Source organism: Liolophura sinensis, chromosome 7 (assembly GCF_032854445.1).
Source record: "Liolophura sinensis isolate JHLJ2023 chromosome 7, CUHK_Ljap_v2, whole genome shotgun sequence".
Lineage (NCBI taxonomy): Eukaryota > Metazoa > Mollusca > Polyplacophora > Chitonida > Chitonidae > Liolophura > Liolophura sinensis.
In genome coordinates, this window is record NC_088301.1 from 37,305,589 (window position 1) to 37,321,843 (window position 16,255).

The 16,255-nt window shown below is 35.8% G+C and overlaps 1 protein-coding gene across 3 annotated transcripts in view; it reads right to left on the bottom strand.

Moving 5' to 3' along the window:
* Positions 1–14,896: 14,896 nt before the first annotated feature.
* LOC135471241 (phosphatase and actin regulator 4-like) overlaps positions 14,897–16,255 on the bottom strand; it is a 37,821-nt gene continuing 36,462 nt past the window's right edge. For 2 of the 3 annotated variants that reach the window (XM_064750374.1, XM_064750372.1), the window contains 2 exons: positions 16,072–16,148; positions 14,897–15,613 (listed from right to left, as the gene is read on the bottom strand). In XM_064750374.1, the coding sequence (XP_064606444.1) occupies positions 15,598–15,613; positions 16,072–16,148 (93 nt within the window). In that variant the 3' untranslated portion in view covers positions 14,897–15,597. The remainder of the gene's footprint in view (positions 15,614–16,071; positions 16,149–16,255) is intronic. The other variant, XM_064750373.1, reaches the window with a different exon arrangement.

Genomic DNA, 16,255 nt, shown 5'->3' on the forward strand with positions numbered 1-16,255 from the left:
GGCTGTTCAGGTTCGATGGACAGATGGATCACTGTATGGAGCAGTGTTCAGAGGGACCAACAGCCATATTATGTACACGGTAGGAAATTTCATCAGCTGAGGAATTTATTGTTTACTTTATTGTGCACAACATGCACTTGTAACACTGTTCATGCTATATATAACTGTTTTAAACTCGTAGAACATACATGATTTAACATAAAAATTGCTTCATGAATAAAAGAATTTATGTAGTAGGAAAAAAACTACAAAAAAAAAAACAAATAACTGAACTGTTTCCAGACAGTACATTTTTTCACCACACACCCAAGGTCTTATCTGTGAATATGTAAAACTAAAAGACAATTAGAAACTACTCACTTAGCTCTCAAAGCTGGAAGGAAAGTTGTTAATGGAGATCTATCAAAAAGCTGCGGGCATTTCACAATTCTTGCGCATTCACACAGGTTGGGTAAAACAGGCCAGGACTGTTGGAAGCTAACGTGATTAAAACACATGATGTTATGGGAGTTGCTAAAATCGTCATTGAGCCCAATGGCATGACTACAAGATGTATATTCAATCTAACAACTGCTTTGAAACCTCATCTTTTAGAGCGCATTAGTTTGGAAGAGCCCCCACCTTGTCAAGTCTAAACCTCAGTGAACCTGCGAGACTTGTGAAATACCAGCTTAGTATGGCCATATCATATACCACATGAAAAGAATTTAACTGGAGGTGCCAGATTTAAATTGTCTTGTTTTCCAGTTTGATCACTTATAGTAATAGATTTTTCACTTTATAACTAAGGTTGAGTTTGAAGATGGGTCTCAGAGGAAGTTTGAGCGAGAAGAAGTTTGGAGTAGAGATGAAGAATTACCGAAGCACATCAAGTCCAAAATTGTAAGATTCTTTTGGTCACCTAATTGTCATGTATTGTATTGTTTTAAATCTTTTCAAAGGAATTATTTAAAAAAAGGTGGCATTTTTTGTTTCTGGAGCTGAAGTAAAAAAAAGTAGATATAATTGAAGTGATTTTTTGACTGTACATGTTAAAACTTGGAAGACCTAAATAGGTCATTTTTAACCATTATACTTCTAGGGCTATATACTACATTTCATTTTGAAGTTTTGAAAATTGCTTTGTAGAATTGGCTAGTGGAATTAAGGCCATGTTTACAAATCAAAAAATAATTGGGTTTCCCAGACTATAATTAAAAATTAATCAATGAATATATGGTAGTGGTGTGTTAATTTTTTTCTTTTGCTCTTTTACAGTCCAAAGCTACAGAAAGGAAGTATGACATGTTTTACCAAGATGAAGTTGTTGACAGTCGCAGGCAGAGAATCCGTAAAATGCCATTTTCTTTACAGGAGTTTGCTTGTTAAAACCGTTAAGCCTGTACTTCTGTTCCAAGCCTAGTATTTCTATACGCCAAAGCTTTGATCAATATGTAGAATGGTAAGCACAGTTTTTATTCTTTTTATATGTTTTTTTTTGTTAATGGACTGATTTTATTTATGCTTTTTTCATGTATGTATGTGGTTTTTGAATTCTGAGCCAGTCCATGTTGCCTAAGATTGAATTCTGAGTAGCTCAAAGGAAACAGGAAATTTCAGTTAAAAAAGATGTGCATGATGATGCTGCACAGTTGCTTTCATATTTGCACATTATTCTTTGCAACACCCATAATGACTGGAATTTACCAACCATACTATGGGCAAAAATTACAACCTGTCAGATTTGTTTTGAGAAATGATGTCATAAGTATGCTTTGAGAAACTGCTAACAGCTAAATTTTTTTCTACCTTTTTTCCAATTGTTGTTCCACCTCTAAACATCATGCTCCTTAGAAATGTGTACACATATAGTACGTAAGAATTTATTATTTTCACCTAACAGTTATAATAATAACTTAATTTACACCTGTTTAGTGAAGTAAGTCTAATTTGCTTTTGACAATAACTAGTACAGTTAAAATTTTGTTTCTGATGAAATGTGATTTTTGACAGCAGCCTGTCAAAATATAAATCAAATATTTCTGTTATTTGACTCCTTGTGATTTACAAGAAGTCTTGTATTTTATTATAATAGCTTGTCTTGTTACTCAGTCAGATATTTGTATGACAGAAAGCAGACCAGTGATACTTTTAACAATCCTCCAGACAAATCCCCTACCGGTGACTTAACAGACGATCTTTTCAGAAGTGAAACTAGACACAGCAGCAACTCGAATGGCCATTTTCAACTTTTGCAATTTCTACATGACAAAAATTTCTGGAAAGCAAAAGGCGGAGTACAGGCAGTCTCCATGCAATTCATGCACCTGTGCTGTAGCTTACATTACATGTACCTGAAACAGACACATCATGGATAATTTCAAACATACAGTGTATAACCCACTGTACATTTACCTACAAGTTTGACAGAACTTCATCTTACATGGAGCACTGGTGTGTCACATGTGACTGGTATCTTTTGTTTTCGCCTGTCACTGAGAAAAGTTATGTGCTTTGGACAGGTGGAAATCTTATTACATGTGTATTTCAGCCTCAATACCTTGTGCTTAAAGACAAATGGACATAATTGTGAATTTATTTGTCCCTTTCATACTATTTTTGCTCTCTTTTTTTTTTTCTCTATAGCCCAAAAGAATAATGATATCTATGGGTTTGTGAGCATGTTCTGGGGTATGGTCAATGGATGACGATTAGGCCCACTATATTATCGAGCCAAGTATGAACAGATGTGACAGATAAGCAACTTTTTTGAGTGGATATGACCAAAACTGCTCCGTATTGTTAAGCAAATAATTCAAGACTTTTTAGTTTCATCCACTTACTAAGGTCAAGGAATACATCTTGCAGCTTTCTTTTTTTTTTTCACCCATTAAAAAAAGAGTGAAAAATGATGGTGTATTTATGGTTATAGAGTATGGTGTTAAGCATCAGTGAAATAAATATCAACTGGCCTAATGTGACAAACATGTAATCCAGAGCTATTTCGATCATAACCTGTTAGCATGAAGCTGGATTGATACTATCATGTTCATCAGTGTGTAAGAAGGTATATATTTACTGTGGTAACAAAAAGAAAAGAGATGAAGTCACTACTTTTGTATATATTGGCATTGTTAGAATTCTTCAGAGAATGGTTTTCAGATACATGTATTATTCCTTCTCATATTACTAAAAAAAAGAATGGATGTAGCATGAGATAGTTTTACATGAAACTGAACTCATTGGCTCATAGTATACGAGTCGTCAGTTAATGTGTTACAAAAATAGTTAAGTAGTATTTGTAACTTGGTTAGAGATCTATGCATAACATACTGTGTCCACACATTTAGTGACAATAACAAAGAGGTCCACCAATGTTAGTTGGATAGGTGTTGCTGCTGATTTCTGTCATCACTGCATTAAATACTTGCAGGCAGTACACTGACAAGCTCTGCCTCTTAAGACTAAACTTGTTTATCTGGTAATTCAAGGAAATAAGTCGGATTCAGATAGTAAAATTAGAGGTTCGTACATCTGAAATGTTCCTCCTAATGCAGGTATCCAGACATTTGGCACATGATAGTAGTACAAACACTGATCTCTAATTGTGCCAGAAGCTCATTTGTAGTTCCATGTTTTAAGGGCTTCTCAAATGTGTCAACTTCCATTTACTATTTGAATTCTCAGGGATTATACTATTTTGAAATACACACACAGGGAGACAAGTGTTAGGGAGTTCTGTTGTTTCCATTTTTGAAGTCTAATTAACTTCTCTTAAGTTCCCTCTCTTTCCAGAATTGGCAAGGACTTAAGGATTTTTCTAGGTTCAGACAATATCTAAATATCTGTTAGAACAAGTTCAGCATGTCAGCTTCAACCATGAAACCAGTTTGGTTAGTAAGGATTTGTTACAGTCGTACCGATTACTCGTTGACATGTCATACATTTTACATTAGCTGTTCACTGTGATGGTTTTCGTATTCATTAGGTGGATTTCACCGTCTCATTTTCTAAATATCATTATGAAAAAATTAATGTTATTTATATCTTTGCTTGTTTTTTATTTGGCAACTTTTAACAGCCCATGTGGAATTTTGTTGTTTACCAGTGTGCCATGCTATTATTATTAAGTAGAGCTTACTTTGTGACCAGTGAAATTGCAAAAAGAATGTTGCAAAGTTACATAATTGGCCTAAACATTCTTTTATGAATATACAGTTTTGTTTGCATCCAATTTCATTATCAAGTGTTTGTTGACTTCTGGAACAGCTACCAAACTGCCAACAGTCAAAACACAACTACATGTACGTGAACCATATACATGTCAGTCCTGATGTTTTTACAGACAGAAAATTTTTAAGTAACCAGTTCTGTATTATTGCAAGGCAAGGCATCAGAAACTTGATGAAATGGATAGATGCATATCTTATGGTAGCAGTTATGTGAGAGGTGGCACTTTTTGCAATTTTAAAGAGTTTATTGTACATATTTATATATTAATGTGACTCTAAAAACCTGTATTTATTAATACCGTGGTTACTTTTTGTGACATTCTCTGTCATAGTATTATTCAAAAGCTATGTTTTTCTGCCATATCTTGAAATGTTATGTGTACAAATTTGTCTAATTTATACTTTGAAATGTGGAGTTTCAAGTCATTTTCAGTTATAACATTGTAACATTGTAACATGTACATGTACAATGTCTTGGTATTGCCTCCTTGAATATATTTAGCAGACAAGTGTCAGATACATTTTAGTTTATTTGAATCAATAGAATGTAAGACAATAGAAATGTTCGTTCTTGTAAATATGTAAATACATTGTAATTTTTTTTTTTTCGAGTTAACTCCCTTGAAAAGAATGATGAAACTGGAGGTGGAACAGAATATCTGTGATGGATTGTGGGAAATACAAAATGTTTGGAGTACTTGTTACTTTTTATTTATTATAGCTTTAATTGAACATTTTTGAACAAGGACTGGGTCTAGAGTTTTCTCTGAAAGATAAATCAAGATTCACAGAGGTGTTTTTTTTTTATTTTGTTTTGTATATTCCAGCAAAAACTTTAAAAGAACTAGAAGCGAAATATATGCTTTGCTACAGTGTAAGATTTTGCTGTTATTCATTTGGTAAGTGTTTTTCAGTCAATATCCCAGGATTTATACTCGGGAATACTAAGATTATTCAAACTGATTTCAAGATGATTAATGGACATGCCCTGGTTCTTCATCCAGTTGCAAGAAAATATGTGTACAATTTGTAATATTTCCAGGTGTTACCTCTTGTTTTCAAAGAACTGAATTGCCTCCTCCAATTTGCTGTCAAATACTATGATGATTCTGGTGTAGAATTGTAGAATCAGAAATAACATGTATATCTGAAAGAAGTTTTTTTTTTTTTTTTTTTTTGACTTTTACAATGGTTGGTAGAGATTGTTTGATCATTGCAACTGTGTCACTCAGGCTATCTGTGTACAGATGGATATGTATATTATATTTGAATAATGTCAGATTTATGACAAGGCAGCACTACTTTATTATTATACTTATACTGAATTCTTCTCTTGAGAAGCTGTTAGGATTAGTTTTGTTTTCTAACCTTGTGTTTGAAATGTCAGTCCTATCCTTGTTTGGCTCTGTTAATAAATTGCTTACTTTCTTCATACTAAAACTATTGTCCAGCGTGTTGTCTGTCTTCCAGTTAAAGTCCGCTTCGGGTTGTAACTTCCCCGCTTGGCGTTCAGCGTGAAGGGGATAGTGCAACGACTGGTTGACCTGTATCAGTATAATGGCTCAGGCAGGGCAGCTTACTTGCCTTCGGTAAAGTGAAGCAGCACTAGATAAAAGAGGGGTGTCAAGGAGACACATTACATACACCCTAAGGATTCCTTCGTTGTCACATGACTGAAAAATTGTTGAGTACAACGTTAAACCCCAAGCACTCACTCACTCACTCTTCCAGTTAAACTGTTCTGAAATTTTCAAAAAAGTTCAGATGAGTAAGTCAAACCCTGTGTTTCAGTCTGATTAAAACCATATCTGAATGTGCCCTAGCTACCTCCAGTTTAGACATTTACCATCAAGGAATTTGAACAGTTATGTTGGGAATGGTATTCAGCCTTCATCCACCTCTGTGATTGTTATTATTCACACAGATTGATGTTTAATGTCACGCTGAAGAATTTATCATCTATACGAATGTAACAGGGTGATGAAGAAGTGCTGTCTACCTCTGGCCTGGGGAGTTTCTCTTTAGTCTAGTGTTAGAAGTGTGAACTCCAAACCCAGAGATCGCTATTTCAACTCCCCAGCTGGTAAGCCCTGTCACTTTTGGAGCTGCAAGCAGGGTTGCTTGGGTGGCTTATATAGCTGGCCATGATGATATGGTGGACCGTGTGTGTGTTTTGACTCTCCTTTCCTGAGTAACGAGGAAAACTGTGGGTGAATGTAACGGTGATATGTTAGCACTATCTGTCTCTGGGTTGGGGGAGAATTTCCCTTTAGTCTAGTAGTAGAATCGTGGACTCCAAACCAAAAGATCACTGGTTCAAATCCCCAGCTGGTAAGCCTTGGCAAATGGTGGTCAGGTTTATGGATAGAGAAAACCAGAGTGAGGGGAGTAAATTATGGCCTATCACCTGGTAAATGACACCTGGTGTAAAACACTTTGAACTTCACGAAACCAGCTGACATCGTTCTGCTAACTGGCTTATTAAATAATTAGTGGGGATTGCCTTAAATCGTAACACTGCATGTCCAATGGTGAGTGCTGTTTGGATTTGTAATGTGTGGTAAATGACTGCATTTTAGAGGCCAACAAATATCAAAAAATGTAACTTTTGGGGCTGAATCTTTTTGTTATGGATATCCATTTACCTTGCACACAAACCTTAACACACATTTGGAACCCTTCCTGAAGTATGTGAGCTCAAAATCCAGGATGTTCTATACCACCTTAACCTCTGCGCAATAGTACACTGAAGCAAAAGGTCCACAAATTGTATACAACTTAACATTTCAGGAAAGCAGTTAACCTGGTCATTCAATGCTAAAGATTAGCACACACAGGCGATTAAAACGGGTGAAGTAAATATTAAAATTTAATTTGTATTTTTGTTTAAACATATATAGGCCTAATGTACTGCAATTTTGCTGGCCTCAGAGGTTGGAGCATTTGTGCTTGGATACGTGTTTTGTAAAGAACTTTAACATGAAATGACCATTTGAGCTTTCATCTTGGAGTGCAAAACATGGCCTTTAACTACAGTAAGTCTTAAAATGGGCAGGTAGTCAAGAATCAAGAGGAAACTGAGAAGAACCTTCCTCCCCAAACGTGTGGGTGTGACCCCTGAAGGCTTCTGGCCATACTCAAAGAATTCCTCTCATCCTTCACCTCCGGGATACTTTAATGAGAGGAGAAATTCTTTTCCAGATGGCCTTGACCTTGCATCTTTAAAGAACTGACAACAAATTCATATACACATTTGTAGTGTACAACAGATCTCATTTATTATTACAAAACTCTTTGCAATCCTGCCATTGTGATGTTCATTTCTTCAGGACAACAGTCTTCACACATTTCCTGTGTGTAGATGTACTATCACACATATAACTCAGAGGAACTTTCCACCCTTAAGTACCAAATTTCCTCAGGACAGCGGAGTTCTAGCAAATACATTTTCATCGTCTTTTTTAGAATTGCTGGAACATTCTTGCCAACAGTCAGTTCACCGTTTTAGTAATGTCTCTTACTGACATTACTTTGCGATATGCAGCAGAAGTGGCTGCCCCTCGGTAAAAATGAGCACGGTAGTACCCTTCAGCTCCAGTCATGTCCAACATTTCACACAACCACCTGGATATGGTACTGCAAGAAACAGGTTTTAAAGATAATAACAACTGATTAGGCCTCCCCCCTTCGAACACAGTACGTCTCAGATACTCTGTCAGAGTGGAAAGAACGAACGCATAAATGGATGTGACAATACTTTATCAACTCAACTTTCAGCTATAACTGAGGCCATGAGTGCCACTAACTTAAATGTAAGATGCTTCAGAGATTAAAAATTCCAATGGAATTAAAGTTTCTAAAATTTGACACAACTGATACATACTAGGTTGTGGAATACCTGGGTCTTGGGGGTGCAGCTTCATACACCCATTCATTAATTGTTTCACTAAATCTGGAGATACATCACAATGAAAAAATTCAAACGTCTGCATTAACATTGACTTATGCTTATTGAATACGCTATACAAATGTTTATTGGCCAGTTCTGCCAGATACTAGTAATTTAAAGCCTCTGTTGAATTTGATTAAAGGGAATTGACATTCCGTTTATGAGATCAAAGACACCAGGACTTCCATGCATATTGCTATTGTCAATTAGTGCATTCTCTCACAGTTGGGAAATCTTGCATTCTCACAAGAGAAAGACTTGATGTCCTGAGCCTCTGCCAGTTACGACACAAGCTACTAGTCTCAGTCTCTTCCCCATCAGGTGATGCTTTTCGGTGCCTGGTATGGTTAACAAGTCCTGACTGTATGGCAAGAGTGTCAGAAAATCCATCAGCATTCCTGTGAGTTGCGTAGGCCATCGTGGCACCACCAAAATGGTCTTCTGTACCTGATCATCTTGCAACTTTAACAAAACCTGTGGTAGCAACCAGAAAGGTGCATAACAGTATGGTTGTAAAGTGGACCATGAGCGCTTACATTCATCTACCATACATAGACATAGGACATAGGATCAGGACCCCAGGATGCATACTGCTCCAACTGATGAAGTGAACATCTAGGGTAAAATAAGTACGACAACTTTTCCTAAACATCACCGGGTCTAACATCCACTCTGTGGAGTCGCTAGACCTCCTGAACAAAATATCCACCTCACTGTTCTCAACTCCAGGAACAAAGCTGGCACTGATAATTAGGTCATGGTTATGGACAAATTCATAAATTCTTATGGACACTTTGTGGAGTTTAAGCCTGGTGCCTCCTGGCTGATTAATGTAACTCATGGCTGTCATGCTGTCAGAACAAATCTTAAAATGTTTACCTGAATAAACTGTGGATTTAAACAGAGTGCTAACAGGACAGCGCGCAATTCTAGTTCATCTATATGTTTGTCGTGTTTCATTTACTGTCCACCTGCCATTTGCCCATCTCCGTTCACTAATGGCACCCCAGCCTTCCAAGGAATCTGTGTTTACTACTAAATGGACTGGTGGCAGCCTGATAATGTGTTCACCGTGTTAGTTTGTTGATCAGGACATAATTATAAAGTCAAACCTGGATTCTAGTACATGAAGAGAGTTGTGAAGGCCATGAATTGTGTAATTTACAGTAATTAATTCCATGCAGAACATACCCCAAAACCTGAGCTCAGTACATGCAGTATTTTTTTCAAATGCAACCACTAACATTACTTTTACATTGATTCTAATGTGCAAGAACCCAAATGAATTTTGTAATTTACAGTAATTAATATGCTTGCAGGACATAAATGATGGAATTTTGTGTAACCTAGTGTTTTTCTGCTTTACATGTATGCAAAACCATAGCTCAATACACTTTTTAAGTTACCATCACTAACCATTAGTTTAACACTGCTTTCACTGTTATCGGACGCCGATGCCAAAAGTTGGGGTATGACATTAGCTAAACACTAAAAAAGAAATGTGTAATACAGCATTGGATACCAGAACATGATTTCAAAGTATAAACACTATTAACCAGCGTTAGGCATTTAAACGTAAGGTTGTTTCAGTCACACTGACGTAATTTATTTTGATGTTCAATTTTTTTTCTCTACTTTTATGATAGAGGTTACTGTATTTTTAATCAATTTATTGTTTTATTGTCAGTATCTGGCCAAATTTGGGACGATTTACCATTTATATGTAGCCCTCTGGCTGCCTCCACCCACAAATGTTATATGGACACCATGTTGTCAGAAGATAAGTGGTCTTCAATGATCATTAGACTGTGCAAATGGTCACACAATTGTTAACTTCTTATTGTCTTCAACGTTCCATCATCACTTAGGAGAGCAGACAAATCCCTTCAGTTCAGGCTCATATGAACTAAATTAAGGAATTACCATAAATAAAATTGTTGGATTATCTCTTTATATAGCCACTGCATCGTATGTCACACTGTAATATTATACTTACTGATCTCATGGCAAATAATACATGTATTCATAATGGTAATCCTGGATATCATAGATGTTTGTGTGGTACTCGGGCTTCCCATACAAGCTATTTTCACCAGACAAACACCATCAAGTTCAAGATGCATCCAAGTGTCAGGTATGTCGAGAGAAGAAGATAAACAGAACCTTAATATTGAGAGCCCATTTTATTACAACTACATGCTTCAGCTTTTTCTGTACAGTAAATAGGATAATGATCTTATAGCCTGAACAGACAACTTATATTCACATGGTAAAAAATGGCAAATGGCTTTGTTCACTATTAACAATGATTAACAGGACAGTTGCATATGGTAACATAAATAGATGGTTGCAAACCAAAATCTACAGGTCATTTAAATTATACATCTAACTACAGGAACTTGTTGATTTCAAAATACACAGTAGAGTAACGACAAAAAACTTAAAACATGCTAACAGTGATTAAACATAAGAAAGTGACTGACAACCACTGTTCATATTTAAAATGTGCATGTGTTTGTAGGTGCTAGCTTAATCCCTGGTTGATCTACATCGATACTCATGTACATATCCGTTGTTTGCTTGCAATCATTCATGCAAAGAGACTGGGCTCTTTTGTTTTTCCATTTTGACAATTATTGATGCTTTCTAATTTTTTTTATTCTCCTTTTGCAACCCGCCCAACAACTGGAAATATTAAGTCAATAAAAAGAACCACATACCGAAAAGTAAAAGAACAACTGGACACACTTTCTTCAGCCTTTCTCTTCTCTTCTGATAATTGCCTTCTTCAGATTTACTTAAGAATTAAATAAATCTGCGTTCATGAAATTATAAAAATTCTTGTACCTTCTACATATTTCCACAATTTAACTGTTTCCATTTGTAATTTAGAAATCTGCATTAAAAGGTTTCATAAGCCTGATATAAGTTAATGGTCAAATTAGCATATTAAAAAGAAGCTATGGTATTGTGTAAAAAAATATTATTGGTATAAAAAAAGAAAATATGATTTCATACCTGTTGTAAAATCTGATATATAAAGATACTAATAATGGTGATCTTGGTCCCTCTTGAAATTCAAAACTAAAAGTAAATAATTTGATTTTGTTAAACCTTTCAACTTACTCAGTATATTAAAGTTTAAACCTGTTCACCTGAATTATTCTTTGCTAACAGCCCACAAAATTGTTATGAACATGAGAATCAATTATAAGAAGTTAAATTTGACACCAGAAAAAAAAAAAGGTTAGAAGAAGACAAGAAGCTCTGTATTAACTACATATACACATTTATGTGATTAAAAATGTGTCAGAACAGCAACACTCAAAAAGCTAAAACTGGAACTTAAGAACAATTTTGTATCACAATAAATACAAGATAGAATGCGCATCAGAACTATAATTACACGAAATTTACAAATTAGATTATTTGTCAGGCCTTGCATATTGGAAGAGTAATATAGACTTGGTGCACAAAACAACCAAACCCTTCCCAGATGACAAGGGTTTTTTTTTTTGTACCGAAATTTTTGTTTACTCGCAGTAACTCTCGTTGATTTTAATGGTAAAAATGAAGCAGATAATTTTTTTTCCCTTTTTTACAATTTACCAGTCAGAAGAGAAAGGTTCCAATGTTTTGATATACATGTATGTATCATATACAAGAGAATGAGGAATATACAATGACAGATGATTCAAACATGAAAGACAAGTCCTTATAAAAATATATACAATCAGATTCTATGTTCATCCATGTTTTTATTGTATAAAGTAAACAAGTTTCTCACTGAGAGAATTACTCTGCTGACATTCAACCAAATGTATAAGCAAAATGGGTAAAATGGAAGGAAAAAATAAAAACAAAAACCTGATGTCAATACACATTAACCCAGCAAATATGATACATATGAACATGCATGCTAAAGCTCATACATTATAGGCTTACAGTCTCATTTTTCTGTGATGTAACATGCCCACAGTGTACATCAAATGTGGGTTTAAGATGCATTCAACACAGGACCAGTCCATGATCCTGTAGAGAATTAGACAAAATTGTGCCAGAATAACCATGTTAGTAAATTAAGAGGTAACATCATGTGGCAAGCATGAAGTTATGTTTCTGTTCTCATTTGCACTCATGTCAAGGATTCTACCTTAAATCACTTGCTCGACCATGACAAATATGTACATTCAACACCACATAAAGCTACTATGCATGTGCTAACCATTAATATTTAGTCCTTACGGCTAAATAAGTCTTTTTCCCTTCAGACAAGAACCAAACGGGCCTTTAACGGCATCAACACTAAACCACACAAGCAAATCTTTGGTTGGGAGGGATATAAAATGGGCCATCTGGCAAGTTCATTATTTAAAACTACATGTACTAACACCACTGATGTCTCACAGGCTCAGAAATGCTTTTCTTTGAAAGGGAACGCAACTTCACCATTGGGAGCAGGATATGAAGTATAGTCCTAAAATGTTGACATTGTCCATAGTTTTGTGCAATATTCTATCACAAATTTGAATTTAATTTTTTTTTTTTTTTTTACATAATTTGTGACGATCTCATTCAACTCCAACAACGAACTCAACATGCCCTGCCAGTAATATTTTTTTGCTATTGAGTTCTTACATCAGTCTGCCACATGAAGCTACTTTGTGGAAACGACAAAAAAAAAGACTCATTAATTTAAGCGAGAGTGGTTAAGGACATTGCTTTCCAACACTAGAAAGACTCTGAAGTCCCCTAGAATACTGTTTTTTAAAGATGAATTCTCACGAAAACTAAAAGTAAATCAAGAACTTGAACCAATCTTGCAGTTGCATTAAGTGATGAATTTCTTGTATCACCACCTATCAAATCATATAAAAGACATACATGTATCACTTAAAATTCCCAAAAACAGATTAGCTACTGGCACAAATCTGATAAGATTAATGAGTTGACATATACCCAATGATTAGTATTACTAATACATACTCCATAACTGTATTAAAAAAAAAAAAAACAAAGAGATGATAAATAACTGATAAACTCTACAACAGGTGAAGTACTGATACAATATGCTAACTCAACAACAAAATGACGTAGTGCTGAACTGGAACAAATCATTATGTAACCAACTGGGATATTGTTTACACTGCAGGACTGGAACTGAATTTCATACTGTTCACAATGGTCTGAAGTAAGTTGGTTCTTTCTTTTTTTTTAAATTAAGGAGCAAATAGTAACAGCAAGGCAATGATTGCAGAAAATCAACAGCATGTGAAGTGGCAACTATGTTTCTGGTACTACCAACCTCAACTTCTCTCAATCAAAGATGGCTGATAAGCTGGCTGTTTTGATGATTAGTTTTACCTGGAAGTTGGTTATTGCTCATCTATGGAAACAGAAACTATCTGTTGAGATTCTGTAAGCAATGTGACAAGTATGGACTGCGGAGCACCCACAAGTGTCAATGGATGTATGCCAATATAACCTGGGCTAAATCCTTACTGTCCCCTATTCACAATTCCCAGGATACAACCACGACTAGAGGCTCCATGGTGCAAGGACTATTCTTACATGTGCAAACTTCACAACAGATAAATTATTGGCACGAGCTCAACAGTGAATGAATTATTGGTACATAAATGCAAGCTTCACAAAAGACAAATTTCTGTACTACTGCTTTAGAACAGATGGATTACTGGTACATGTGTATGTTTCACAACAGCTAAGGTAATGGCACATGTTCCACAGTGCAAGAACCACTGGTATAAAAGCACACTCCACAACTACTGCATTCTTGGAACAGGCTAGTGCTAACATCATCATTTTCAAATGAACTGAAGGACACATCAGAATAGTTAGACAGGGCTCTTTATACTGAACATTAAAAAAAACAGTCAACAAACAGAAGAAAAAAAACTGTTTTAACAAAAGTTTCATATACAATATTACTAAAATATTTACAGAACTCAATTATTTTGACAACAGATACACACCCTCTTAGAATGGGACAGGTTAAATGTGATAAGCATATGGTCAAGCCGCTGAACCACAACTGGACAAGCAGTGACCGGCACTTAAAACCTTCCCAAAAGTCTGTTAATTCTCAACAATATGCCAGCAATCAGGCATACGTGATTAGACAGGCACAAACTTCCGGTCACTTGCATTAGGAAGTATGCCATGTTATAGCACCCTACATATCTGGAGAAATATTGTTATATCCAGAACGTACAGCTGCTAACGCATCTTAACTCTCCACATATATACATGTAATTTTTACCTGTTTCTGTATCTACACAGTGTCGACTTCAGTTTCACAAGCTGTACACCTCAAACCCATTTAACTTGTACTTCTTGTAATCCGGCTTCTCATATCTCAGATCAAAATGCAGATCAAATTACTTACTGAAGCCCCACAGACCTATTATTGTTTTGTCCTGTTTCTAGATGTGGTCACTTGTTTGTTCTATTCATATCTGATATATATCATGTCTTATTCTCACCTAATACCTGCATTCTCCCAGATATATAGTTATCTAGCTTACTTGCATTCACATAATTAAACAGTTCCCTTGTATTCTATACTGCTGAGAATCTGATGCTTGTCACATGGCTGCAGATTCACATGAAATTCACATGACTTTCCTTTCTTTCCCCCCTTTTCATAAAATCAAATATTTATACAGCAGAGGCTAGGTTACTTACATTCTACATACATACATACATACATACATACATACATACATACATAAACCACACGCACTTTAATATTGAGAGGCAAACAGAGCCTTCATCTGTAGATACTTATTCCAGGGTAGGGAACTAGCCAACTGAGAGAACACTACTTTACTAGTTGTTGTAGTGGTGGCATATCTACCCACACATTTGAAAAGAGGGAGAGCTATATTTTAAATTTTACATATTGAAACACTCATGGAGTGAATTAAAATAAAACAAGTCGCATGTGACTGAAGCAGGAAGAAGGGTTGCGATATGCAGCAGAGCCTGCAGTCTGACCAGCTCTTTGCAACGCTAAGTCTTGCAACAAATCACACTGGTGCCATACTCAGGAAATTCACGCAAGACTAGAATAGCTCTGTATGCCAAGAACAGGGAAGAAGTTCCAGAATCAGTGATCAGGGTACAATGACATTTGTCTAGCAGCTGTTGAAAGATTAAGCCATGTCCACATTATGTCAATTCCCACAAATGGCCACAGGGTCTAGCTTAGGTTACCAGGTGCACTGTAAGTCACATGTTTCAGGAATCTGCCCAGGCTGCCTTCAAATCACACTGATTGTCATAATTAAGGAGTGAAGCATAATATTTGCAGCCTACAGCTATCTGGCCACCCCAAATATGGACAGTCTGGGGGCTGTACAGTCCTCTATCTACATCCAGAGCACACTATCGGGGAAAATGCATAGATTTCAACACTTAAGGCCGATGAAATCTGTAATAAATCAAGAAACAGTGACATGAGAAGAAGATCATGTAGTTTTCAACAACATTCATTGAAAGAATAAAGATACTATGGTATGACTACTTTCATTATAGCTTGAAAAGTCATAAAAACAACAAATTTTTACATGGTTATGTAGTGTACCCATAGCAGTATTGGGCGCAAACGACCAACAAAGACCAATAAGCTTGCAACAGAACCACACAGAGTGCTGTGTGAGAAATAGCTTTCAGGTAATGTCTACCAAAAGTCATAAAACAGATTCAGACATAAGCATGATGGTGCCTCCTATCTGTTGGTAAACACAATGTGCATGTACATTCCAGCATTTGGGATAAATCCAGCTGCAACAATTTACTGCTTGTAGGCATTTTCTTGATGTACTCAAAATTAAGAGCATCACAAGTGCTTTAAAGACAATGGTCATGGTAAGACAGGAAAAAACTCACCTAGTCAAATGTTTACTGTCTTCATGGACTTCCATTTCTTTACTTTTAAACTCATTCAGTTCTTTCCTAATAGCCGCCTGCAAAATGGAGAAGTCATACTTTAGCTGTAGTCACATAAGAGAAAATATAAGAGAAAATATACTTTAATTAATTAACATCCTCACCTTTCATAACAACAAAAACA